Here is a 26,162-nt window from a genome sequence, read left to right as displayed (position 1 = left end):
CAAATTGTTGGCAGGTTATGTGCTTAAGAGGCCCACATTGCCAAACTATTGTTCATTTGTTGCATTTACCTCACTCCATTGGGACAGGCATTACTGGAAAGGCTACAGTGAAAAGTTGAAGACTGTATTTCAAGGTGAGCTACTTTAAAATCTCTTCTACCTTCTAGATTTTTGCACATTATAGGAATTGGCACTGAACTTGGCAAAAGAGGACCAACAAATGCTAGTAAAAAGGCAATCAGGAGCACAAGACATGGCATTAAATCCAAACCCTCTACTACTGTAGCAAGAAGTTATCTGGTAATGGCAATAGAGGTGTGCCTAAGGTTTAACAGAGAAGCAGTAACAAGAGGTACAAACGACATAGGTAAAAAAAAAGGATGAGGCCCTAAAAGCAGAATATAGGGAGCTAGGAAGTAAGTTGAAAGGTAGGACCTCAAAGGTAGCGATCTCAGGATTACTACCAGTGCCACGTGCTAGTCAGAGTAGAAATAGCAGGATATATCGGATGAATACGTGGCTGAAGAGATGCTGTGAGGGGGAGGGTTTTAGATTCCTGGGGCATTGGGACCAGTTCTGGGGGAGGTGGAACCAGGACAAACTGGATGGGTTACATCGAGGGATATTCAGTATTTAGGAAGGACAGACAAAAATCAAAAGGCGGTGGAGTTGCATTGCTGGTTAAAGAGGAAATTAACACAATAGTGAGGAAAGATATTAGCTCCGACGATGTGGAATCTGCATGGATAGAGCTGAGAAACACTAAGGGGCAAAAAATTTTAGTGGGGGTTGTATATATACTTCCAAACTGTAGTGGTGATGTTGGGAATGGCATTAAACAGGAAATTAGAGATGCATGCGATAAAGGAACATATGTAAATATGGGTGAGTTTAATCTGCATATAGATTGGGCAAATCAAATTAGTCAATACCGCAGAGGAGGAATTCTTGGGGTGTATACGGGATGGTTTTCTGGACCAATACGTCGAGGAACCAACTAGAGAACAGGCCATCCTAGACTGGGTATTGTGTAATGAGAGGAATAATTGACAATCTAGTGGTGCGAGACCCCTTGGGGACGGGAGATCATAATATGATAGAATTCTTCAGCAAGATGGAGAGTGATGTAGTTGATTCTGAGACAAGGGTCCTGAATCTTAGTAAAGGAAACTACGAAGTATGAGGCGTGAGTTGGCCATGACAGATTGGGAAACGTTACTTAAAGGAATGACGGTGGATTCCATGGATGAACTGCAACAATTGTTTATCCCTGTCTGGCGCAAAAGTAAAATGGGAAAGGTAGCCAAACCATGGCTTACAAGGGAAATTAGAGATAGCATTAGATCCAAGGAAGAGGCATATAACTTTGCCTGGAAAAACAACAGATCTGAGGATTGGAAGCAGTTTAGAATTCAGCAAAGGAGGACCAAGGGATTGATTAAGAAGGGGAAAATAGAGTACGAGAGCAAGCTCGCGGGGAACTTAAAAACTGACTGTAAAAGTTTCTATAGGTATGTAAAAGAAAAAGATTGGTGAAGACAAATGTAGGTCCCTTACAGTCAGAAACAGGGGAATTTATTATGGGGAATAAAGAAATGGCTGACCAACTAAATGCATACTTTGGTTCGGTCTTCACAAAGGAGGACACAAATATCATATCAGAAATGTTGGGGAACACGGGACTTAGTGAGAGACAGGAACTGAAAGAAATCAGTATTAGTAGAGAAATGGTGTTGGGGAAATTGATGGGATTGAAGGCCGATAAATAACCAGGGCCTGATGGTCTGCATCCCAAAATACTTAAGGAAGTGGCCCTAGAAATAGTGGATGCATTGGTGGTCATCTTCCAAGATTCTATAGACTCTGGAAGAGTTCCTACAGATTGAGGGTAGCTAATGTAACCCCATTATTTAAAAAGGGAGGTAGAGAGAAAGCAGGGAATTATAGACCAGTCAGCCTGACGTCGGTAGTGGGGAAAATTCTAGAGTCCATTATAGAGTCATAGAGTCAGCGAGTGATACAGCACTGAAACAGGCCCTTCGGCCCACTGAATCTGTGCCGACCAACAACCACCCATTTATACTAATCCTACATTAACCCCATGTTCCCTACCACATCCCCACCTTCCCTCAATTCTCCTACCCACCTAACTACACTAGGGGCAATTTACAATGGCCAATTTACCTATCATCCTGCAAGTCTTTGGCTGTGGGAGGAAACCTGAGGACCCGGTGGAAACCCACGTGGTAACAGGGAGAACTTGCAAACTCCGCACAGGCAGTACCCAGAACTGAACCCGGGTCACTGGAGCTGTGAGGCTGCGGTACTAACCACTGCACCACTGTGCAGTCAAAGATTTTATAGCAGAGCAATTGGAGAACAGTGGTAGAATCAGGCAGAGTCAGCATTTACAAAAGGCTTGACAAATCTACTAGAATTCTTCGAGGATGTAACTAGTAGAGTTGACGAGAGGGAGCCAGTGGATGTGGTTTATTTGGACGTTCAGAAGGCTTTCGACAAAGTCCCAAATAAGAGATTAGCATGTAAAATTAAAGCGCATGGATTGAGGGTAGTGTATTGCGATGGATAGAAAATTGGTTGGCGGACAGGAAACAAAGAGTAAGGATAAGTGGATCTTTTTCCAAATGGCAGGCAGGGACTAGTGGCGTTCCACAGGGATCAGTGCTAGGACCCCAGCTATTCACAATATGCATTAATGATTTAGATGAGGGAACTAAATGTAGTATCTCCAAATTTGCAGATGACATAAAACTGGGTGGGAGGGTGAGTTGTGAGGAGGATGCAGAGAGGCTTCAAGGTGATTTGGACAAGTTGAGTGAGTGGGCAGATGCTGTATAATATGGATAAATGTGAGGTTATCCACTTTGGTAGCAAAAACAGGAAGGCAGATTATTATCTGAACGGCTATAAACTGAGAGAGGGGAATATGCAGCGAGACCTGGGTGTTCTCGTACACCAGTCGCTGAAAGTAAGCATGCAGGTGCAACAGGCGGTAAAAAAGGCAAATGGTATGTTGGCCTTCATATAGCGAGAGGATTCGAGTACAGGAGCAGGGATGTCTTGCTGCAATTATACAGGGCCTTGTTGAGGCCACACCTCGAATAGTGTGCAGTTTTGGTCTCCTTATCTGAGGAAGGATGTTCTTACTACAGAGTGCAGCAAAGGTTTACCAGACTGATTCCTGGGATGGCAGGACTGACCTATGAGGAGAGATTGAGTCGGATAGGATTATATTCACGAGTTCAGAAGAGTGAGGGGGGATCTCATGGAAACCTCTCAAATTCTAACAGGACTTGACAGGGTAGATGCAGGAAGGATGTTCCTGATGGTGGGGGAGTCCAGAACCAGGGGTCATAGTCTAAGGATACAGGGTAAACCTTTCAGGACTGAGATGAGGAGAAATTTCTTCACCCACAGAGTGGTGAGCCTGTGGAATTCAATACCACAGAAAGCGTTGAGGCCACAACATTGTATGTTTTCAAAAAGGAGTTAGATATAGCTCTTGGGTCTAAAGGGATCAAAGGGTATGGGGCAAAATGGGAACAGGCTACTGAGTTAGATGATCAGCCATGATCATAATGAATGGCGGAGCAGGCTTGAAGGGCCGAATGGCCTACTCCTGCTCCTATTTTCTATGTTTCTAAGAGTTGTGCCATTCCCTTTAGGAAAATCTACAGACAATATGTAATATTAGTATGGCAATGACATTGCCCAGCATCAGCATAGCCATTTATTTTTATGCATCAAGTGCTCACCTGCCTGGCAGAGAAGACATCAGTACTAGAAATCCAGCACCATGGACAATTCCAAATGTCTTATCATGTATCACAGCTATTCCATTTCTTAAAAGGGTAAACCATATCTTGCAAATCACCTGGTCCTCCGGTTTCATACCACCAGGCAAATCTCTAAATTTCTACATTATATGTGCTCACTTTTTCCACATAATAAATTTAGTTTTCATAATTCTGTACTGCAAGAACATTTATTGATCCAGGAAGACACAAGGTGGTAATATCAAGACATTTAAGATAGATAGGAGGGACACAAACAGAGAAGATAAAACTGGTCTGAATGGATTGTATCTGCACATACTCAAAGAAGCTAAGGAAGAGCTAGCAGAGGCATTATATGTATTGGGGGAAAATAGAACAAACACAGGGAACCACAACTTAAGGTCAGTGGTAGTAAAGAGATTAGAATCTTTACCGAAAAGGTGTTTATAGGAAAACATCCTGGAAACAATAAAATAGCCAATGCGAATTTCAAAAAGGGATTGGTCATGCTTGATCAAATTTCTTGAACTTTTTGAAGAAATGGAAACACAAAGACAGAAAATTTATGGCACAGAAGGAGCCATTCAGCCCATTGTGTCCGTGCCAGCTGTAAAAGAGCTATCCAGCCTAATCCCACTTTCCAGCTCTTGGTCTGTAACCCTGTAAGTTACAGCACTTCAAGTGCATTTCCAAGTATTTTTTTTTTTCCAAAAAATGTGATGAGGGTTTCTGCCTCGACCATCCTTTCAGGCAGTGAGTTCCAGACTCCCACGACCCTTCGTGAAAAAAATTCTCCAAACTGGCTGCTAATTACTTTAAATCTATGCCCATGGTTATTGGCCTCAATTCCACGGGTATAGGTTCTTCCTAGTCACTATCTAGGCCCCTCATAATTTTGTATATCTCAATTAAATCTCCCCTCAGCCTCCTCTGTTGCAAAGAAAACAACCCCAGCCTATCCATAGCTACAATTCGCCACTCCTCATAAATCTCCTCTCTGCTGCAATCACATCCTTTGTGAAATGTGATGACCAGAACTCCAGCTGTAGCCGAACTTGTATTTGTACAGTTCTACCATAATTTCCCTCCACTAATATTCTATGTCTCGGCTAATAACAGAAAGTATTCCATGTGCCTTCTGAATCATCTTATCTACCTGTCTTGTTACCTTCAGAAATCTGTGGACATGCCCAAGGTCCCCTGTTCCTCTTGTCAATAAAACACAATATGCCAAATGAGGAATTTTTAAATTCATCTGTTGAAAACTTGCAATGGGAAAACCTCTGCAGTTAACTTTTTAAAAAACTGGCAGCCAAGATGGCCACCGCAATTTGCATCTGAAACACCTTTTCATATTCCAAAAGATCCACCCAGAGACAGAGGTTTGAGCAGCATGGACCCAGGACAATAGCTTGCTCTAAGTGATTGAATTACCTAAAATTGCTTCATTAGCACAGCATTCAAGGCACTGCTAACACCTTGACTTTGAAACAGCAAAGCCCCTCCAAGTTTAAATTGGTATCCTGGGGCCTGTGGAGCCAATTCCTGAACTTGAATTTCATTGGAAGGTTCCAGAAAACCTGAAGCAGTCATGTGACCCATCTGTCCATCTCAGTGGAGACTACTTTTTCCCCCTTGGACAAAGAGACAAACAGTAACTGAATGCACAACAGCAGAAAAGGCTGTGTGCCTGCCTTTTTTTCTCTCTCTCTCTCTAGATAGCACAAGTTTGAAAACCCTCTGCGATTGTGAATCCCTCCAAGCCTACAGATTGCTACAGCCAGAGACCAGGGGAAGAGAACCAACTACAAGTCTGCCTCCAAGAAAGCCTTGAGCCAAGTGGGCCAACCACAAAGTGCACTTTGACCAGCCAAGGACTTCAAGAATACAACTTCATCCGGAAGACCACCAAATCATCCGCTTCACAGACTGTGTATTGAACTTCCATTTATTCGGGACTATAAACCAACCACCAAATCTGCTTTTCCCCTCAGTAATCTATTCGTGTATGTGCGATTCTTGTTTGAATGTGTGCGTGAACGTGTAGCGTAAATTTATTTTATTTACATTGGTTTTAGATTAAGAATAATAAACTCACCTCTTGCTTGTTTAAACCCAAGAAAACATGTCCGATTGGTTCTTTCACAATCACATTAAAGGTAAAACACTCACTGAGGTGGTATGCACAACCATGGTTTTAAAAAGGGAATAAACCCTGTTCCAGTCAAAAGAGGAAGGACAGGAGGAGAGTCTGAGACCTCATCTGGCCGTAACACTCTACACATCTCAGTATCCTACATTTTATTGTGTCTTCCTTTGCCTTGTTCCCCAGCCCCAAATGCACAACTTCACACGTCTCCAAATTGAATTCCATTTGCCACTTTTCCACCCAACTGACAAGTCCATTGATAGCTTCCTGCAATCTACAGCTTTCTTCCTCCCTACCAACCACACAAATAATTTATCTATCAGCACACTTCTTAATCATGCCCCTCCATTTAAGTCTAAATTACTGATATATACCACATAAAATAAGGGACCTACTATTGAGCCTCGGAAACCGCTTTTGATAACGGACAATGCTTCTTCAGCTTTGTGCCCTCAATGAACTCTGCATCGCCAACAGCTTCGCCAAGAGCAGACATCACCACAAGGTAGCATGGCATTACCCAAGATCTGGTCATTGGCACCAACTAAAACTGGTCATCACAAGGAGGCACGCTCTGTCCAGTGTTCTTCATACCCACTACTACCATAGCACAGATTGCGACACTGACCACTCTCTTATCAGCAGCACAGTGAAGGTGCAACCCCGAAAGTTCCACAGTTCCAAACACAAAGGCCCGCCACGCATCAACATCCCTTGCATAAGCAATGATGCCAAATACAAGTACTTCGCACTGTCGCTAGAATGCTTGCTACCCACCAAAATTTTAACAGGAAGCACCGATGCAGCATGGAAGTCACTAAATTCAATCATCTATGAAGCAGCAGAAGCATCAGGCTGGATTTTGTTCCCGGCCCGGCGCCAGGTTTCGAGGCGGGGTGGGGATGGCGCGGGACAGAGAATTGGAGCGACAGCAGCCCGCCACGGAACCCGATGCCGGGAATGTCAGGCCCAATCTTCCTGGAGGTAGAGAAGCTCCGTGATGGCCCCTCCGCAGTTCTCCGGTGGAACCTTGGTTTAAAATATTTAAATTACATGTTTGCGTTAATTAATATCTAACCCACAGTGATCTTGCTTTCAGTTCCCAATCTTCTGCGCGTCGCGCAGCACTCACGCGCCTTCACTTTCCCGTCCAGGGAAAGCTGGTGCCATCTAGGTGGGGAAGGGGTCAACTCTGCAATTTGTTGAACTGTCTGCTGGGCTGGCAACCTTTTAAAAATGGCGCCATCACCTGCTTCGTGAACGGAGTTGCCAATGCCGCCCCTGCCACATAATGGGAGGGGTGGGGGCGGCCGTGAATATATAAAGAGGCTGCCCGCCACAGAATCACAGCAGCGCGGGTCCCGTGGGGGACGGTCGCCATTTTTTGCACCCGCCGCTGGGACTACAAAATCTAGTCTGTCGATTGATAAACATGGGGCCCACAATAAGGGCTGCTTTGAGATCTATTCAGTTGAGGTAATATCTGTCATTGATGCAAAAAACAAAGCCTACATGATGCATGACATAAACCCAAAACCTAAGACATTGCAAGACCTGAAAGTGGCCAAGACAGCTGTGCAAAGGAGAGGGAGTTACTACGCAAACATACACTGGATCAGCTTATGCCAAGAAAGCTAAACTACATGCGACAAAGGAAATCTACGAGCTATGTATGAAGGGATCAAGAGTGCGCTTGGCCCTGCCATCACCAAAGTTGCTCCCCTGATGTCCGCAGGTGATGAAGTACTCACCAAAAGAAGGAAGCAGATATTCTGCTGGGCTGAACACTACTGTGAGCTGTACTCCTGAGAGTCAGACATGTTCCAGTCGGGCTTGATGCTCTCCCACAACGTCCTGTCATGGATAAATTAGGTTGAAGAACCCTCGTCACTGGAGATCAAGAAGGCCATAGACCATCTAGTGAACAGAAGGGCACCAGGCAAGGATGGAATCCCAGCCAAAATACTCAAGCACAGAAAGTCCCATCTAATGCCACGCCTTTATGACCTTCGCCTTCTCTGCTGGAAAGTAGGCTCTGTTCCACAGGAGATGAGTGATGCCAAAATCATCACACTATATTAAAAACAAAGGCAACAGCAGAGACTGCAACAACTACATTTTTTTAAAATTCATTCATGGGATGTGGGCGACACTGGCCAGACCATCATTTATTGCCCATCCTTAATTGCCCTTGAGAAGGTGGTGGTGAGCTGCCTTCTTGAACCGCTGGAGTCCATGTGGGATAGGTACACCCACAGTGCTGTTAGGAAGGGAGTTCCAGGATTTTGACCCAGCGACAGTGAAGGAACGGTGATATAGTTCCAAGTCAGGACGGTGTGTGACTTGGAGGGGAACTTGCAGGTAGTGGTGGTCCCATGCATTTGCTGCCTTTGTCCTTCTAGTTGGTAGAGGTCGCGGGTTTGGAAGGTGCTGTCTAAGGAGCCTTGGTGCATTGCTGCAGCGCATCTTGTAAATGGTACACACTGCTGCCATTGTGCGTCGGTGGTGGAGGGAGTGAATGTTTGCAGATGGGGTGCCAATCAAGCGGGCTGCTTTGTCCTGGATGGTGTCGAGCTTCTGGCGTGTTGTTGGAGCTGCACCCATCCAGGCAAGTGGAGAGTATTCCATCACACTCCTGACTTGTGCCTTGTAGATGGTGGACAGGTTTTGGGTAGTCAGGAGGTGAGAGTTACTCACCTCAGGATTCCTAGCCTCTGACCTGCTCTTGTAGCCACGGTATTTATATGGCTACTCCAGTTCTGTTTCTGGTCAATGGTAACCCCCAGGATGTTGATAGTGGGGGATTCAGCGATGGTAATGCTGTTGAATGTCAAGGGGAGAGGGTTAGATTCTCTCTTGTTGGAGATGGCCATTGCCTGGCACTTGTGTGGCGCGAATGTTACTTACCACTTATCAGCCCAAGCCTGGATATTGTCCAGGTCTTGCTGCATTTCTACACGGACTGCTTCAGTATCTGAGGAGTCACGAATGGTGCTGAATATTGTGCAATCATCCGCGAACATCCCCACTTCTGACCTTATGATTGAAGGAAGGTCATTGATGAAGCAGCTGAAGATGGTTGGGCCAAGGACACTACCCTGAGGAACTCCTGCAGTGATGTCCTGGAGCTCAGATGATTGACCTCCAACAACCACAACCATCTTCCTTTGCGCTAGGTATGACTCCAGCCAGCAGAGGGTTTCCCCCCTGATTCCCATTGACCTTAGTTTTGCTAGGGCTCCTTGATGCCATACTCGGTCAAATGCTGCCTTGATGTCAAGGGCAGTCACTCTCACCTCACCTCTTCAGTTCAGCCCTTTTGTCCATGTTTGAACCAAGGCTGTAATGAGATCAGGAGCTGAGTGGCCCAGGCGGAACCCAAACTGAGCGTCACAGAGCAGGTTATTGCTAAGCAAGTGCTGCTTGATGGCACAGTTGATGACACCGTCCATCACTTTACTGATGATAGAGGCTGATGAGGCAGTAATTGGTCGGGTTGGATTTGTCCTGCTTTTTGTGTACAGGACGTACGTTGGCAATTTTCCACATTGCAGGGTAGATGCCAGTGTTGTAGCTGTCCTGGAACAGCTTGGCTAGGGGCGCGGCAAGTTCTGGAGCACAGGTCTTCAGTACTATTGCGGGAATATTGTCAGGGCCCATAGCTTTTGCAGTATCCAGAGCCTTCAGTCGTTTCTTGATATCACGCGGAGTGAATCGAATTGGCTGAAGTCTGGCATCTGTGATGCTGGGGACTTCAGGAGGAGGCTGAGATGGATCATCAACTCGGCACTTCTGGCTGAAGATTGTTGCAAATGCTTCAGCCTTATCTTTCGCACTGATGTGCTTGGCTCCCCTATCATTGAGGATGCAGATATTTGTGGAGCCACCTTCTCCAGTTCGTTGTTTAATTGTCCACCACCATTCACGGCTGGATGTGGCAGGACTGCAGAGCTTAGATCTGATCCGTTGGTATGGGATTGCTTAGCTCTGTCTATTGCATGCTGCTTACGCAGTTTGGCATGCAGATAGTCCTGTGTTGTAGCTTCACCAGGTTGACACCTCATTTTGAGGTATGCCTGGTGCTGCTCCTGGCATGCCCTTCTCCACTCTTCATTGAACCAGGGTTGGTCTCCTGGCTTGATGGTAATGGTAGATTGGGGGATATGCCAGGCCATGAGGTTACAGATTGTGGTTGAGTACAATTCTGCTGCTGCTGATGTCCCACAGCGCCTCATGGATGCCCATTTTTGCATTGCTAGATCTGTTCGAAATCTATCCCATTTAGCACGGTGATAGTGTCACACAACACAATGGAGGGTATCCTCAATGTGAAGGCGGGACTTCGTGTCCACAAGGACTGTGCGGTGGTCACTCCTACCAATACAGTCATGGACAGAAGCATCTGCAGCAGGCAGATTGGTGAGGACGAGGTCAAGTAAGTTTTTCCCTTGTGTTGGTTCCCCCAACACCTGCCGCAGACCCAGTCTAGCAGCTATGTCCTTTAGGACCTGGCCAGCTCGGTCAGTAGTGGTGCTCCCGAGCCACTCTTGGTGATGGACATTGAAGTCCCCCACCCAGAGTACATTTTGTGCCCTTGCCACCCTCAGTGCTCAGTGGACATCACACTCCTTAGCGTCACGGGGAAGGCCTTTGCTAGGATCATACATAAAAGGCTCCATTTACTTGCAGACCTTATGTACCCGGAAGCACAGTTCAGTTTCCGTGCCAGATCTACTCTGGATATGATCTTCTTCATATGCCAACTACAAGAGAAGTGACGGGAACAGAGTTATATCCCTTTATCTTACTTTGGTGGATCTCACTAAGACATTCGACAGAGTCTGCTCCTTCCACGACAACATGCACTGCACTGTACAGTTTGATATCTCCACGTCCGACAGCTTTGGAGTGAAGAATGGAGTGAAGCAGGGTTGTGTTCTAGCCCCCAATCTGTTTGGCATCTTCTTCTCCATGTCCCTGGCCTGCAGATATGGAAGGAATCCACTTGCACACTAGGTTAGACGGCAAGCTCTACCATCTATCAAGGCTGAAAGCCAAGACAAAAACATATCGCATCCTGATCAGAGAACTCCTCTATGCTGATGACGCTGCACTAGTCTCCCACACAGAAGCTCAGCTACAAAAGACTCATGGACTGTCTCTCCGTGCCTGCAACTTGTTCTCCCTGACTATAAGTATCAAGAAAAATATGGTCATGGGACAGGTGTTGCATCTCTGCCTCTGATCACAGTAAACACCCCACCCCCCCCCCACCACCGTTCTGGAAGTGGTTAGCAAATTCTGCTACCTTGGGTCCACGGTCCTCTGTCCCTTGATGCAGAGCTCGATACAAGCATAGGGAAAGCAGCTAGCATATTTGGCCAACTTGCAAAATGTGCATGGTTTAACACCCAGCTGACCCTTAGGACCAAGCTGATGGTTTATCAGGCCTGTGATCTCAGGACCTTGGTGTATGGCTGTGAAACATTGGTGACTTATAGCTACCAGGAAAAGCAGCTCAATAGTTTCCATCTTCGCTGTCTGCGGCACATCATAGGTATATCCTGGCAGGACAAAATCACAAATGTGCCAATCCTCTCAAAGCACAGCTCCAGAGTGTGTTGTCGCTAATCAAACAGAGGCAGCTTCAGTGGATCGGGCACATCTGCAGGATGGAAGACGGTCACATACCCAAGGACCTTCTGTATGGTGAGGTAGCCAGGGCCAGACGACCAGTGGGGTGCCCAAAGCTCCACTTCAAGGATGCTTGCAAGCGTGACATGAAGGCCCTAAATGTCGACTATCACACCTGGGAGTCACTAGCTGGGGAAAGAGGGAAATGACGACACATCCTGTGGACTGGTGTGCACTACCACGATGACCAGTTGCTGCAGCAGCTTGGTAACAGGCACCAACACCAAAAACAACAACTGTTTGTGGGAACTTGCTGTGCACAAGTTAGCTGCCAGATTTCCTACGTTTCAACACTGACTACACTTTACCAGTACTTCATTGGCTACAAAGCACTTTGGGACATCCGGTGCTTGTGAAAGGCCTTATATAAATGCAAGTCATTTCTACTGTCCCTCAGAATCCTTTCCAATAATTTTCCCACCACCAAGGTTAGGTTGCCTAGCCTGTAATTACTTGGTCTATCCCTTCCACCCTTTTTAAACAATGGTGCAATGTTAGCAATCCTCTAGCACCACACCTGAAGCCAGAGAGGATTGGAAAATGATGGTCAGAGTCTCTGCTATTTCCTCTCTTGTTTCCCTTAGCAGCCAGAGATACATTTCAACTGGGCCTGGCAATTCATCTACTTTCAAAGATGCTAAACCTCTTAATATTTCCTCTCTGTTTATACTATCCAACATTTCACACTCCTCAACTTCATTATCTGTATCTTCTCCCTCTTGTGAGGACAGACACAAAGTAATCCTTCAGAAGCAGGCCCACATCTACTGCCTGTTATCCTGTTGCTTTTTTCTGTATTTATTAAACATTTTTAGGATTTTCCTTAATTTTACTGCCATTATTTTTTCATGCCCTCCCTTAGCTTTCCAATTTCCTTTTTAATTTCACCCCTGCACTAGTTATATTGCTCAAGGCTTTCTGGAGCACCGAGCTCTTGATATTTGACAAAAAAAAACTTTGTTTTGCCTCATCCTACACTGTATGCTCTTTGACATGGGGGGTGGGGGGGGCGCAAAGGTATAGGGGTCAAGATTTGAGAGTCTCGCTCTTTTTCCTTGTGGGAACATATTTGTTCTGAACCCTCTATTTCCTCCTTGAATGTCTCTCAGCTCTGACACTGATTTACTTTCAAGTAGCTGTTTCCAGTCCACTTTTGCCAAAGGCTGAGTTTGCTGACAACACTACCACTAGGTGGCGCTGCAGTGGCACATGCACAAATGCAGCATGTGCCACTAAAACGTCACAGTCTACGACTTCAGGCAGCTGCCAGGACTAAAGATGGCTCCGCTCAAATAATCACACGAAGGCAACCTAACCTAAACACATGGCAGCACAAAATGGAGGAGGGAGAGAGCGAGCAGGCTGGGGACGGTGGGGGGCGGGAGCGGGCCGGAGAGCGTAGCCGGTGGGGGGGGGGGGGGGGGGGGAGCGGAGCAGCTGCAGAGAGCAGCGAGGGGGGTAGCGGAGCGGCTGAAAGAGTGGAGCGGCGAGAGAGAGCAGCAAGGGGGGGGGGGGGACAGCGGAGCAGCCGGAGAGCGCAGCGACGGGGGGAGCGGAGCAGCTGAAAGAGCAGAGCGGCCACAGAGAGCAGCGAGGGGGGGGGGAGCGGAGCGGCTGAAAGAGCGGAGCAGCGGGACAGAGCGGCGGGGAAGGGGGGAGCGGAGCTTGACGCATGGGTGAATACCTGTTGGCGTTGCATTGCTATACGCGTACAGCGCACGCGCACAGGCCGACAAGGCGCGTTGCCCGAAGATGCACACGTCACGCGATGATGTAATTGCCGCATGCGCTAACCAGTCCTGGCAAGTCGGAATGCAGCACGCGCGCAGAGCAGGAGCCCGTCTGCGCATGTGCGCTCCTTGGCGCAGTCGGATGACGTCAGTGGCCGGCTGCGTTGTCAGGAATCACTTTGTTTGCCAAATCACATCAGCTCAGTAAAACTGGCTTTTCCTCAATTTAAAACCTTTACTCTTGGTCTATTGGGAAGATGGTGGCATAGCGGTAAAGTCACTGGACTAGAAATCCAGAGGGCCATGCTAATACTCTGGGGACACAGGTTCAAATCCCACCACAGCAGCTGGAGGAATTTAAATTCAATTAATTATTAAATTCAATTTAATAAAATTGAAAGCTAGTCTCAGTAATGGTGACCATGAAACTACCATCAATTGTCATAAAAACCCATCTGGTTTCCATCTGGGAAGGAAAACTGCGGTCCTTACCTGATCTGGCCTAAGTGACTCCAGACCCACAGAAATGTGGTTGACTCTTAAATGAAATGGCTTAGTAAGACATTCAGTTGTACAAACCCACTACATAAAAGTAGACTGCAGTGGTTCAAGAAGGCAGCTCACTACCACCTTCTCAAGGGCAATAAATACTGGCACAGTCAGCAACACACACATCCCCCGAACAAATAAAAAAAAAATCAACATTTTAAAGGCTTTTTACAAATAAGTTGTTAACTGAATGATGCTCTCTCAAGTACAATGTTAATAAAAGTTTAAAAAACGAAACAAGCCATGTAATTAAAAAATGCGATCGATCAATCAAGGTTGGGAGCCGTACACGAATCTTTAATGATCCGCAGGTTGCAGACCCCTGCCCCACTACTGAATCCTCATCACAATTGCTTTTCTCACCTTCCTCCTCCCCATCCCTTACAGCTGAGCCACTGATAGTGCCGAGGACTTGGCTCCAGTTGTACGCCCCAAAGGGACCATGGCCCTCACTAGTTCGGGTTGGAGAGCAAAATGCACTCAGGGTACTCCTGCAGTACCTGTCAGTCCTCCTTACAGTAGATAAGGGTCAACCAGCATGCTACGGTCAAAATATGTGGGGTTAAGGGACAAGTAGCAGAATGAATAGCAAACCGGCTACAAAACAGTGAGTAGTGGCTACAGATAGTTACTCAGACTGGCAGATGGTTTGAAGTGGTGTTCTACAAGATCAGTGCTGGGACAACTTGTTCATCACTTAAATAAATGATTTGGATTTGGGAATCAGAAGTACAATATCAAAATTTACAGCTGGCACCAAATTGGGGGGGGGGGGGGTATAGCTAATACTAAGGGAGAATGTAACAAAATACAAGATGATATTTACAAACCTGCAGAATGAGCAAGTATGGCAAATTAATTTCAATATATATTAAGTGTGAGGTAATGCATTTTGGTAGGAGGAATAAAGAGGCCACCCCTTCCTTGGAAAATAAGAGCCAAAATGGGGTAGAGGCATAAAAGGGATCTAGGGGTACAGAATTCACATATTGTTCAAAGTAGCAACACAGCTTAACAAAGTCATGAAAGGTGCGAACAAAGCACTGAAGCTCATTTCTAGAGGAAGAAAATTTAAAGGAAAAGTTAAACCGATACAGAACCTTATTTAGGCCACATTTGGAATATTATGCACAGTTCTGGTCTTTATATTACAAAAGGATACGGATTCACTGGAGATAATTCAACAAAGATTTATAAGGATGATACCAGAACTGTGAGGGTACAACATCAGGAAATAATGAACAGGCTGGGTTCTTTTCTCTTAAAAAAAAAGAAATGACAGAGGTAACTTGATAGAGGTCTTTAGATTTATGTAAGGTTTAAATAAGGTAGACGTAGAAAAGACATTTCTAATTATGAGGGAGTTTAAAACGAGGGACCATAAATGAAAGATAGTCACAAATAAATTCAACAAGGAATTCAGCAGAAACTTCTTTACGGGGTGGTGAGAATGTGAAATTTGCTGCCACGTGGAATGGTTGAGGTGAATAGCCCAGATGCATTTATGGGAAAGCTAGGTAAGTACATGAGGGAGGAAGAATAAAAGTGAGGGGGAAGATCCAACTGTCATGGTCCATATCCGGACCAATGGATGAAGGAATATCAGAAGTTAGGAACTAAGTTTTTTTTTTAAAAAGAGCATCGGTGGTCTTCTCAGGATTACTATCTGAGCCAGGCTAACTGACATAGGATAGACTTATCATGAAGGCGAACCTGTAGCTGAAAGACTAGTGCAAGAAGTGAAAGTTCGATGTCATTAGGCACTGGCATCAGTACTGGGACAGGAAGGAGCTGCATCACTCGAACAGGCTCCACCTGAACCAGAATGGAACCTAACAAAGGATAAACAGGGTTGTGGATAGGACTTTAAACTAGTCAGACAGGTGAAAAATCTTGTGAAAATAAGATCAGTCTGAAGGAAAAGGTAAGGAAGGAATAAGGGGAACAAATGGTCAAGAAACAGATGTAGTTATAGAATACAAGTATAAAATGACTGTTCAAAATTAAGTGAGTGGAGCAATTAAAAAAAAAAAATTGTACAGCAATGTGCATAGCATCTGAATAAAAACTGGAGAACTGGAAGGAATAATCCTTAGCGAGAAGCCAGATGTAGTAGGGAGAACTGAAACATGGCTAAATAAAGAATAGGACTAGCAGTTAAATATTACTGGTGTTATGATCCCCGTGGAGATTAACAAACCAGAAGAACTGAATTTAACAAACGACCCCAAATACCGAAATCCAGAGGGACAAGATTTCACTTTCTTAACTTTTACTCGAACAATCAAACAAAAATCAACAGGAATTAACAGACAAATCACAGTGAATATATATATATTACAAATTACATAGTAACAATTGAATACAAGAAAGATCGATCTCATGGAATTACTGGGCAGTCCACTCAGTATATGACAACAATTCAAAGCTCTGAACTTCCTCAGGTAGATCTCCAGCACCTTTCTTCCAAGACAAGCCACTGATTCTCATCCAACAGCAGTTCCCTTCAATCCTGAATTCCACAGGTATGGTCTTCACCCAAAATGACACACTTCTCTAAAACTTACTCAGCTCTGCTCACGAGAAGCTTGATGGCATGGATCCACCAGTACTACCTTTATCTGAGCCCTTCAGTGACAAACCTGTGCACTGTATGGCCAAGTCTAGTTAATCAGTTACTCTAACAGAAACAGCCCCTGGATCCAGCCTTTATTTCTTCAACCTGCCTGCACTGTGCCCTCCTAGTATCTGAGCTTCCATGGCTGTGTTTTTTTTTCTAAATCTGCTTCCAACCAGTTTAAGTTTTCCCAGAAACCTGAAGTTTTTGTTTCAGTTTCTTATAGGACAGTCTGTCCCAGTACCTCACAGTCGGTCTTTAAGAAACAAGTTTTTCAACCAGGGTCAGTGCACCTAACAGAATATTCAACAAGTCATCTGTTCAGAGAACAGCTTGCACACACTCCCCCACCGATCCCACAGACTTAAGATTCCATGACACAGGTTATAACATACTTTGAAAGTATTGGGAGAGAATTGGGGGTGGATGGGGTCAGGTAGTTGTATTAATCAGAGATAACAATGGCAGTAGAAGAAGAGACATAGCAAGCATTAAGACAGAAACAGAAACCATTTGGATCAATACAAAGGATAAGAAGGGGTCAATCACATTAATCGAGGTGTTCCACAGACAACCTCTGGAAGGAAGGTGGAGGAAGAAATATGCAGGCAAATCTATCAAATGAGAAGACAACATAGAATAAATTAGAAGTAAGCAAAAGGGAAAAAAGATAGGAGTTTTACAGTGTTCAGTGAACTCCTTTCTTACCCAATATGCTAGCAGCCCAACAAGAGGGGATCTAGTAATGGGAAATTAACCAGAGCAGATAAGAGAAGTGTAGGGGGAACAAATAGGCAACAGAGATTATAGCACAAGGTTTAAAATAATGATTGAGACACATAAGACAGAAAGACCAAAGTATAGATTGGAAAAAAAGGTAATTTAGAGGGGATGAAAATGGAAGTCAATAAGATAAACTGGATCAGCAGTAGGAAACATTTAAGTGATCAATTGAATTCAGGAGAAATATGTTCCAGGAAAAAAAACGAGAACAAACTAGCCAATAATGAAACATCATGGATGAAGAGAAAAGGGTGAAGTTGAACCGAAAGAAAAAGACATACCTTAAGTACATAAACAACAAAGGTGAAGGATAGCAAAAGGAAATACAAAGAGGTTAAGAAAGCACTTTTAAAAATAAACAGGAACTACAAAGTAAAATTATCAAGGAATATAAAAAGAAATAGTAAAGTATCCTTCTGACACCTAAATAGCAAAAGAAAATCCAGGATAGCGATAGGGTCACTGAGGGATGCACAAGATAAACTTAGTTAATCCAACAAAATGTCAAAAACATTGAATAGTTATTTTGCTGGAGTCTTTATCAAGATAGGCATGACATTAGAAGAGAATAAAAAGATAAAAAGACATTTAAGGAAAATAAAGGGGGAGATCATTAATAAACTAACCAAACTTGGAGAGGATAAAACCCTGGTCCTGTTGGATTGCATCCAGAGATATTAAAAGTTAGGAAAGAGATAGCAGAGGCACTATTACCTATCTATAAAAATTCAATACAAATGGGATTCTTATATTTATAAAAGGGAAATAGAACAAGTCTATGGAATATAGACCAGTCAGTTTAACGCCAGTGCTAGAAAAGATAATGGAATCTTTACTCAAAGATACAAGAGAAAAATATCTAGATATTGAAAATAATAAATAGTCAGCACAGATTTCAAAAGGGAAGATCATGCTTGACCAAATTAGTGAATTCTTTGAAGAAGTAATAAACAATAGACAAGGGCAATAATGCAGTGGATGTAATACATTTGAATTTTCAAAAGACCTTCAACGATGTACCGCATATTGGACTCATGACTAATGTCAAAGTACATGGAGTCGGGACAGGTAGCAGACTGGATCGCAAGTTAGCTACAAAACAGGAAACCAAAATGAGAAGTGGTTGAAGGTAGTTACTCAGACTGGTGGAAGGTAGGAGGTGGTGTTCCACAGGGATCAATGTCGGGAATTCTCTTGTTCATCAGTTACATAAATGATTTGGACTCGGGAATCAGAAGGACAATGTCAAAATTTACAAATAACAAGTTGAGATTATAGTTAATATTGAGGAAGTTTGTGACTAAATACAAGATAACATTAACAAACTTGCAGAATAGGCGTGAAAATGGCAAATTAATTTCAATACAAGTGCAAGATGGAGCATTTTAGCAGAAGGAATAGACAGGCCACCTACTCTTTTGAAAATACTTGTCAAAATGGGTTAAAGATACAAAGGGATCTAGGGGTAGACATTCAAAAACCATAAAAGTAGTAACGCAGCTCAACAAAAACAAAAACTATAAACAAAGCACTGGAATTCATTGTTAGAAGAATAGATTTAAAAGGAAAAGTAGTTAAGTTGAACTTACATAGAACCTTAATTAAACCACACAGAGTACTCAGCAGAGTGCTGGTCTCCCTATTACTAATACAGAAGCACTGCAGAAAGTACAAAAAACATTTACAAGGATGATTTCAGAACTGAGGGTACACCTATCAGGAAAGACTGAACAGGCTGGGGCTTTTTTCTCCAGAGGAAAAAAAGGCAGAGGTGGCCTGATAAACACACAAACATACAAATTAGGAGCAGGAGTAGAACATCCGGCCTCTCAAGCCTGCTCTGCCATTTGATAAGATCATGGCTGATCTGATTGTGGCCTCAACTCTTCTTTCCTGTCTACTCCCTATACTCTTTGACTCCCTTGTCAATCAAGAATCTATTTAACTCAGCCTTAAAAATATTCAATGTCCCTGCCTCCACTGCTCTCTGGGGGAAGAGAATTCCACAGTCTAACAACACTCAGATAAATTTTTTTTCCTCATGTTCTTGAATGGGAGATGCCTTATTTTTAAACTGTGGCCCCTGGTTCTCGTCTATCTCATTAGGGGAAACATCGTTTCAGCATCCACCTTGTCAAGTCCCCTCAAGCTCTTACATGTTTCAATAAGATCACCTCTCATTCTTCTAAACTCCAATGGATACAGGCCCAACCTGTCCAGCTTTTCCTCATAAGATAATCCCTTCATCCCAGGAATCAGTCGAGTGAACCTTCTCTGACTTGCTGCTAATGCAATTACATCCTAAGTCAGGAGACCAAAACTGTACACAATACTACAGATGTGATCTCACCAATGCCATGTTTTAACTGTAGCAAAATTTCCTTACCTTTATATTCCACTCCCCTTGCAATAAACAGCAACATTCCATTCTCCTTCCTAATCACTTGCTGTATCCGCATACTAACTTTTTGTGATTCATGTACCAGGACACTCTGATCCCTCTGTACTGCAGAATTCTGCAATATCTCGCCATTTAAATAAGATACTGCTTTTATCTATATCCCTTTGCAGACTCCATGTGCCCTCACAACTTACTCTCTACTTATCTTTGTGTCATCAGCAAATTTAGCAACCATACAGTCCCTTCATCCAAGACATTTATATAGATTGTAAACAGTTGAGGGACCAGCACTGAGCCCTATGGCACTCCACTAGTTACTTGCCAACCAAAAAATCACCCTTTTAGCCTACTCTCTGCTTTCTGTTAGCTAACCAGTCCTCTATCCATGTTAATATGTTACCCCCTACACCATGAGCTCTTATTTTGTGTAGTAACCTTTGATGTGGCACCTTGTCAAATGCCTTCTGGAAATCCAGTATACCACATCTACAGGTTCCCCTTTATCCACATTGCTTGTTACTTCCTCAAAGAACTCCCTTTCACAAATCCATGTTGCTCTGCCTGATTGCATTAAGATTTTCTAAGTGCCCTGCTATAACATCCTTAATAATAGATTCTAGCATTTTCCTGATGACAGAAATTAGGCTAAGCGATCTGTAGTTTCTTGCTTTCTGTCTCCCACCTTTCTTGATAAAGGATTATGTTGAAAGGATTTCTTAGGGTAAATGTTGATAAGATGTTTCCACTTGTAGGGTACAAGACCAAAATTCAGGACCATAAATACAAGATAATTACCTATAAATCCAATATGGAAATCAGGAGAAACTTTATGAAAAAGTGGTAAGAATATGAAATTCGCTACTACAAGGAGTAGTTGAGGCAAATAGCATAGATGCATTTAAGGGGAAGCTAGATAAGTACTTGGAGAAAGAAATATAAGGGTATGCTCATAGAGTTAGATGGCAAGAGATGGGAGGAGACTAGTGGGTAGTATAAACACGGTAGAGACCAGTCCAAGAAGATATATACGGCAGACCAAATTCCTAACAGCCCTTGCTGTCTAATTATGGAGCTTGTTAGAAATGGCAACAAGAAACATCCAATGATATTGTATTTCATAAAGTTTGGACCGTGATCATATATTTAGCCTATTCTTTCATCATGGTCCTATGAAATTGGTTCCTCAAATGGTTCAGGGCCAGTTCATCCACTCTGGAGTTCAAGTCTACTTTTGTGCCTCGAATCAAAGGGTACCCTCTGAATAACCTCACCATTCTATAAGGGAGGCAGTCACAAACATAACTGCTGCAAGAGTTGCAGCTTACTCAGTAAATTGCTGCTCTGTGAGAGCATGAGCATCAGTAGGTTGGCACTAATGCTCCCACTAAACTGCACATGTGCATGGCCACACAGCAACCTGCAAGGTACAGTGCAGACCTTGTTCCATTTAAATCCAAGGTGTATGTGCGCACACTGAAAAAACTGGCCACGCACGGCAAATTTTAAAGGGAATATTGGTTGGTACCACATCCAGCTTAGTGGTGAATGGGTTGGCTTAACTATTTCAGCAGCAGCAAAGACAGCTGCATTTGACGATCAGAGGCTCAGCCATTAGCTTTTAAAACTAATTAGAAAAACCAAAATAGTTAAATATGAATATAACTTTCTTTGATGTGGGAGATAATGGTCTTGATGCCTTCTTAGAAAGGTACGAGGACTTGCCTCAGATTACAACTGCAACAAGATAGAGATCATCTGACAAACTAGGACAGAAAATTTCTTGGACTGTGTCCCATGTGATCCTTCCTTGAATTATAGCAAATTTGCATTTATATGTGGAGGTAAAATTGCTGAAGAATAAGATACATGTTTAAAAAAGATTAGTTATTTTCTTCCTTCCCCCAAATTCCAACAAAGAAATTCTCCAGGGAATGTTAAGTGATATTTGAGATTTACCTCTAATTGCAGAACTGAAGAAACAAAGTTCTGACCACTTTTAACATAAGGAGCTTGTTACAACGGTCTTAAAACAACTTTTGTGAGCTGATTTTTTTTCTCTCCCAAGTTTACTCTCCACCAGATATCCTTTGTGACTTTTCTATAACCATGCTAACCGAGAGAGATTCCAATGTCATATAGCCTCTTGAATGTAGAAAAAGTTCCAAGGCTCATCAATTGAAAAATAGTTATGGACTTCAAAACTTAAACATACTGCTGTAGCTAAAAAAGTCAGCACAGGCACAGTGAGCCATGTGGCTTTCTTATGTGTTAACATTTGGTTCCTTTTTTTATTCATTCATGGGATGTGGGCGTCACTGGCTAGGCCAGCATTTATTGTCCATCCTTAATTGCCCTTGAGAAGGTGGTGGTGAGCTGCCTTCTTGAACCGCTGCAGTCCATGTGAGGTAGGTACACCCACAGTGCTATTAGGAAGGGAGTTCCAGGATAGTGTGTGACTTGGAGAGGAACCTAAAGCTGGTGACGTTCCCATGCATTTGTTGCCCTTGTCCTTCTAGTTGGTAGAAGTCGCGGGTTGGCAAGGTACTGTCTAAGGAGCCTTTGTGCATTGTTGCAGTGCATTTTGTAGATGGTACACACTGCTGTCACTGTGCATCAGCGGTGGAGGGAGTGAATGTTTGTGGATGGGGTGCCAATCAAGCAGGCTGCTTGGTCCTGGATGGTGTTGAGCTTCTGGAGTATTGTTGGAGCTGCAACCATCCAGGCAAGTGGAGAGTATTCCATCACGCTCCTGACTTGTGCTTTGTAGATGGTGGACAGGCTTTGAGGAGTCAGGTGAGTTACTCGCCGCAGGATTCTTAACCTTTGACCTGCTCTTGTAGCTACAGTAATTATATGGCTATCCAGTTGCCATGCTTAGCAAACTAATGCTTTGATTATTCCTAACGAGATCTGACCTTAAATTATTTTTAAATAATTTGAAATAAATAAGCCACATTGAAAGATCATAGTAATAACATTCCGATAAATATCAAGACTTACTTTATCCCAAAGTTATTAGGAAACCGAGGTGCTCGTTCTTTCTTCCGTTTTTCAATTCCTGAAGTGGATGGGATAGCATTCTCAGTTGGACACTCCTTTTGTTTATTATTCACACACAAGCTTTTCAAAACTGCAGGCACTTTACTTGCATTCAAGGGTGGTCTGCAACATAGTGAGAACAACTTACAGTAACACAAAAGAAAAATTCAGCATTTAAGAGACAAGGAGAGTTTTTAAGGACTAACTTGTAAAAGGAAGCAGATTTCTTGAACTATAATTTATCGAATAAAAGTTACTGCTCGTTTCTACAGAAAGGTGATACAGTAACACCTGGTGATTACCAAATATACAAGTGTACAACGCTGCCCAAACTGCAACTGTCAATGTGTTAAGTTTAACAGAATTATACCGCGCAGAATGAGGCTATTCATCCTATTGTGCCTGTGTCGGCTCTTTGAAAGAGCTATTCAATTAATCTCATTCATCTGCTGTTTCCCATAGCCCGACAAATGATTTGTGCTTTTCAAGCATATATCCAATTCCCTTTCAAAAGTTACTCATGAATCTGCTTCCACCCACTTACAAGAAATACATTCCAGATCATATAACTGTTCCAAATAAATTCTCATCTCCCTGCTGTTCTTTTGCCAAATTATCTTAATTCCAAGTCTTCATAATTTTCAGCACCTCTGTATATCTCCCCTTAACCTCTGCTCTATGAATAACGACATCAGCTTCTCTCGTCTCCCCACAAAATTGAAGTCCTTCATCCCTGGTAAATCTCCTCTGCACTTTCTCCATGGCCTTGGCATCTTTCCTACGTAATACTGAAGCCAAGGCCTAATGTCATGGTCCTGTAGTTTTTTTTTCAGGGAATATGCAGTTTGCAGAGGATCAGTATTGCTTTAAGAACCGGCAAGCCTCAGGAGTTATAGAAAGGTGCATTTTCGGTTTCCATTAGAAACAGCCATTTGGAAACTGCAATTCAAAGGGTGCATTCTCGTTACCATAGATACAGCCACTGGGAGTGAGTAGCAAACAATACATTTGTTGCAATTCAATTTTGAACTGGCTTTTAGTTGAAGACAGTTTGTTTGAACAGAACACACAGACGCAGAGGACACAGACAGCTGTGATGACAGCACCTGGAAATCGAGCTCTCAACCATTTAAACTGAAGGAAGAGAAATTTAGTCTGTTTAATTATCTCTCAAAATTCTAAAAAAAAAGTCAAGCCAAAACAGAGATCTCTGGTAATTTAAACTAAAGGAAGTTAGACTGTGACAATCTTTTATCCCTCAAAAGCTCTAAAGTCAGATTGATTCTGTTGAAAGTGTTTGCAGGTCATTAATTGTTGAAATTCGCTGGAGAAGGAAAGCAACATCCTGTGAGGACTTCAAGCAACATTGGACTATAAATTTGCAAGGATTATAATTTTTTCTATTTTAAATGTTGTTTATATCTTCATAGTGTTTAAGAATTTAGTTCTTCTAATTAAAGAGTTAATTTGTTGACTTAAAGACACCTGGTTTGGTCGCCTCATTCGGGGGTTAATAGATGGTACAATTTGGCTGGGTCTTTCTTTAATTTGGAAAGTTTTAAATGATATGTTAGGCAACCTGTGGAGCGACAGGATTGAATTATCAGTGCGTTTCTCCCACTACAATCAGAATCGTATATTTTGATTGGGGGCTTTGACTGGAACGGTCGGTCGTAACACTAAGCAGTATCAAAGTTTATACAAGTTTCCTAAATATCTAGGTTTTCAAGGCTTATTTTTTCCTGATGTTATTGCGACGTGAGCATCGCTGGCAAGGCCATTTATTGCCCAACCTTAATTCCTCGAGAAGGTAGTGGTGAGCTGTCTTCTTGAGCCACTGTAGTCCAAATGGCTTTAGGTACACCCAGAGTGCTGCTGGAAGGGAGTTCCAGGCTTTTGACTCAGTGACAGCAAAGGAACAGGCAGGATGGGGTGTGACTTGGAGCGGGACCGGCAGGTGGTGGTGTAACTATGCGTGTACTGCCCTGGTTCTTGTAGATACTAGAGGTTACAGGTTTGGAAGGTGCTGTCGAAGGAGTCTTGGCGAGTTGCTGAAGTGCATCTTGTAGATTTAGAGATACAGCACTGAAACAGGCCCTTTGGCCCACCGAGTGTGTGCCGACCAACAACCACCCATTTATACTAATCCTACACTAATTCCATATTCCTACCACATCCCCAACTGTCCCTATATTTCCCTACCACCTACCTACACTAGGGGCAATTTATAATGGCCAATTTACCTATCAACCTGCAAGTCTTTGGCATGTGGGACGAAACCGGAGCACCCGGAGGAAACCCACGCAGACACAGGGAGAACTTACAAACTCCACACAGGCAGTATCCAGAATTGAACCCGGGTCGCTGGAGCTGTGAGGCTGCGGTGCTAACCACTGCGCCACCAGTGGTGGATGAAGTGAACGTTTAAACTGGTGGATGAGGTTCCAATTAAGTGGGCTGCTTTGTCTTGGATGGTGTCAAGTTTCCGGAGTGTTGTTGGAGCTGCACTTATCCAGGCAAGTGGAGAGTATTCCATCACACTCTTAACTTATGCCCTTGGGGAGTCAGGTGGTGAGTTACTCACCGCAGAATTCCCAGCCTCTGACCTGCCCTTGTAGCCACAGCATTTATATGGCTGGTCCAGTTAAGTTTCTTGTCAATGGTAACCCCCCCCAGGATGTTGAGAGTGGGGGATTCAGCAATCATAATGCCATTGAATGTCATGGGGAGATGGTTAGACTATCTTGTTGGAGATAGTCATTGCCTGGCACTTGTGTGGCATGAAGGTTACTTGCCACTTATCAGCCCAAGCCTGAATATTATCCAGGACTTTATTGCACGCAGGCATGGACTGCTCAAGTATCTGAGGAGTTGTGAATGGTACTCAGCACGGTGTAATCATCAGCGAACATCCCAATTCTGACCTTATGTTGGAGGGAAGGTCATGGACAAAGCAGCTGAAGATGGTTGGGCTCAGGACTCTATCCTGAGAAATGCCTGTAGCAATGTCGTGGGGCTGAGAGGATTTACCTCCAACAACCACAACAATCTTTCTTAGTGGGAGAACTAGTTGAGTGTTTTACCTGATTCCCATTGACCTCAATTTTGATAGGGCTCCTTGATGCCAAGCTTAGTCAAATGCTGCCTTGATGTCAAGAGCAGTCACTCTCATCTCACCTCTGGAATTCCATACGTCTATCCATGTTTGAACGAAGCTGTAATGAGGTCTGGAGCTGAATGTTTCCAACAGAACTCAAACTGAGCATCAGTGAGTAGGTTGTTGCTGGGTAAATGCCGTTTGATAGCACTGTTAACAATACCGTCCATCACTTTAATTGAGAGTAGACTGATGGGGCAGTACTTGGCTGGATTAGATTTGTCCTGCCTTTTGTGGACAGGACAA

At 43.6% G+C, this 26,162-nt stretch overlaps 1 protein-coding gene across 1 annotated transcript in view; it reads right to left on the bottom strand.

The window, feature by feature from the left end:
- LOC137369367 (centromere protein C-like) overlaps positions 1 to 26,162 on the bottom strand; it is a 97,981-nt gene that overhangs the window by 58,409 nt on the left and 13,410 nt on the right. Inside the window, exon 3 of the mRNA XM_068030469.1 lies at positions 22,721 to 22,882. Coding sequence (XP_067886570.1) covers positions 22,721 to 22,882 — 162 coding nt within the window. The remainder of the gene's footprint in view (positions 1 to 22,720; positions 22,883 to 26,162) is intronic.

Source organism: Heterodontus francisci, chromosome 4, assembly GCF_036365525.1.
Source record: "Heterodontus francisci isolate sHetFra1 chromosome 4, sHetFra1.hap1, whole genome shotgun sequence".
Classification (NCBI taxonomy): Eukaryota; Metazoa; Chordata; class Chondrichthyes; order Heterodontiformes; family Heterodontidae; genus Heterodontus; species Heterodontus francisci.
This window is presented reverse-complemented; position numbering and strand designations above follow the sequence as displayed.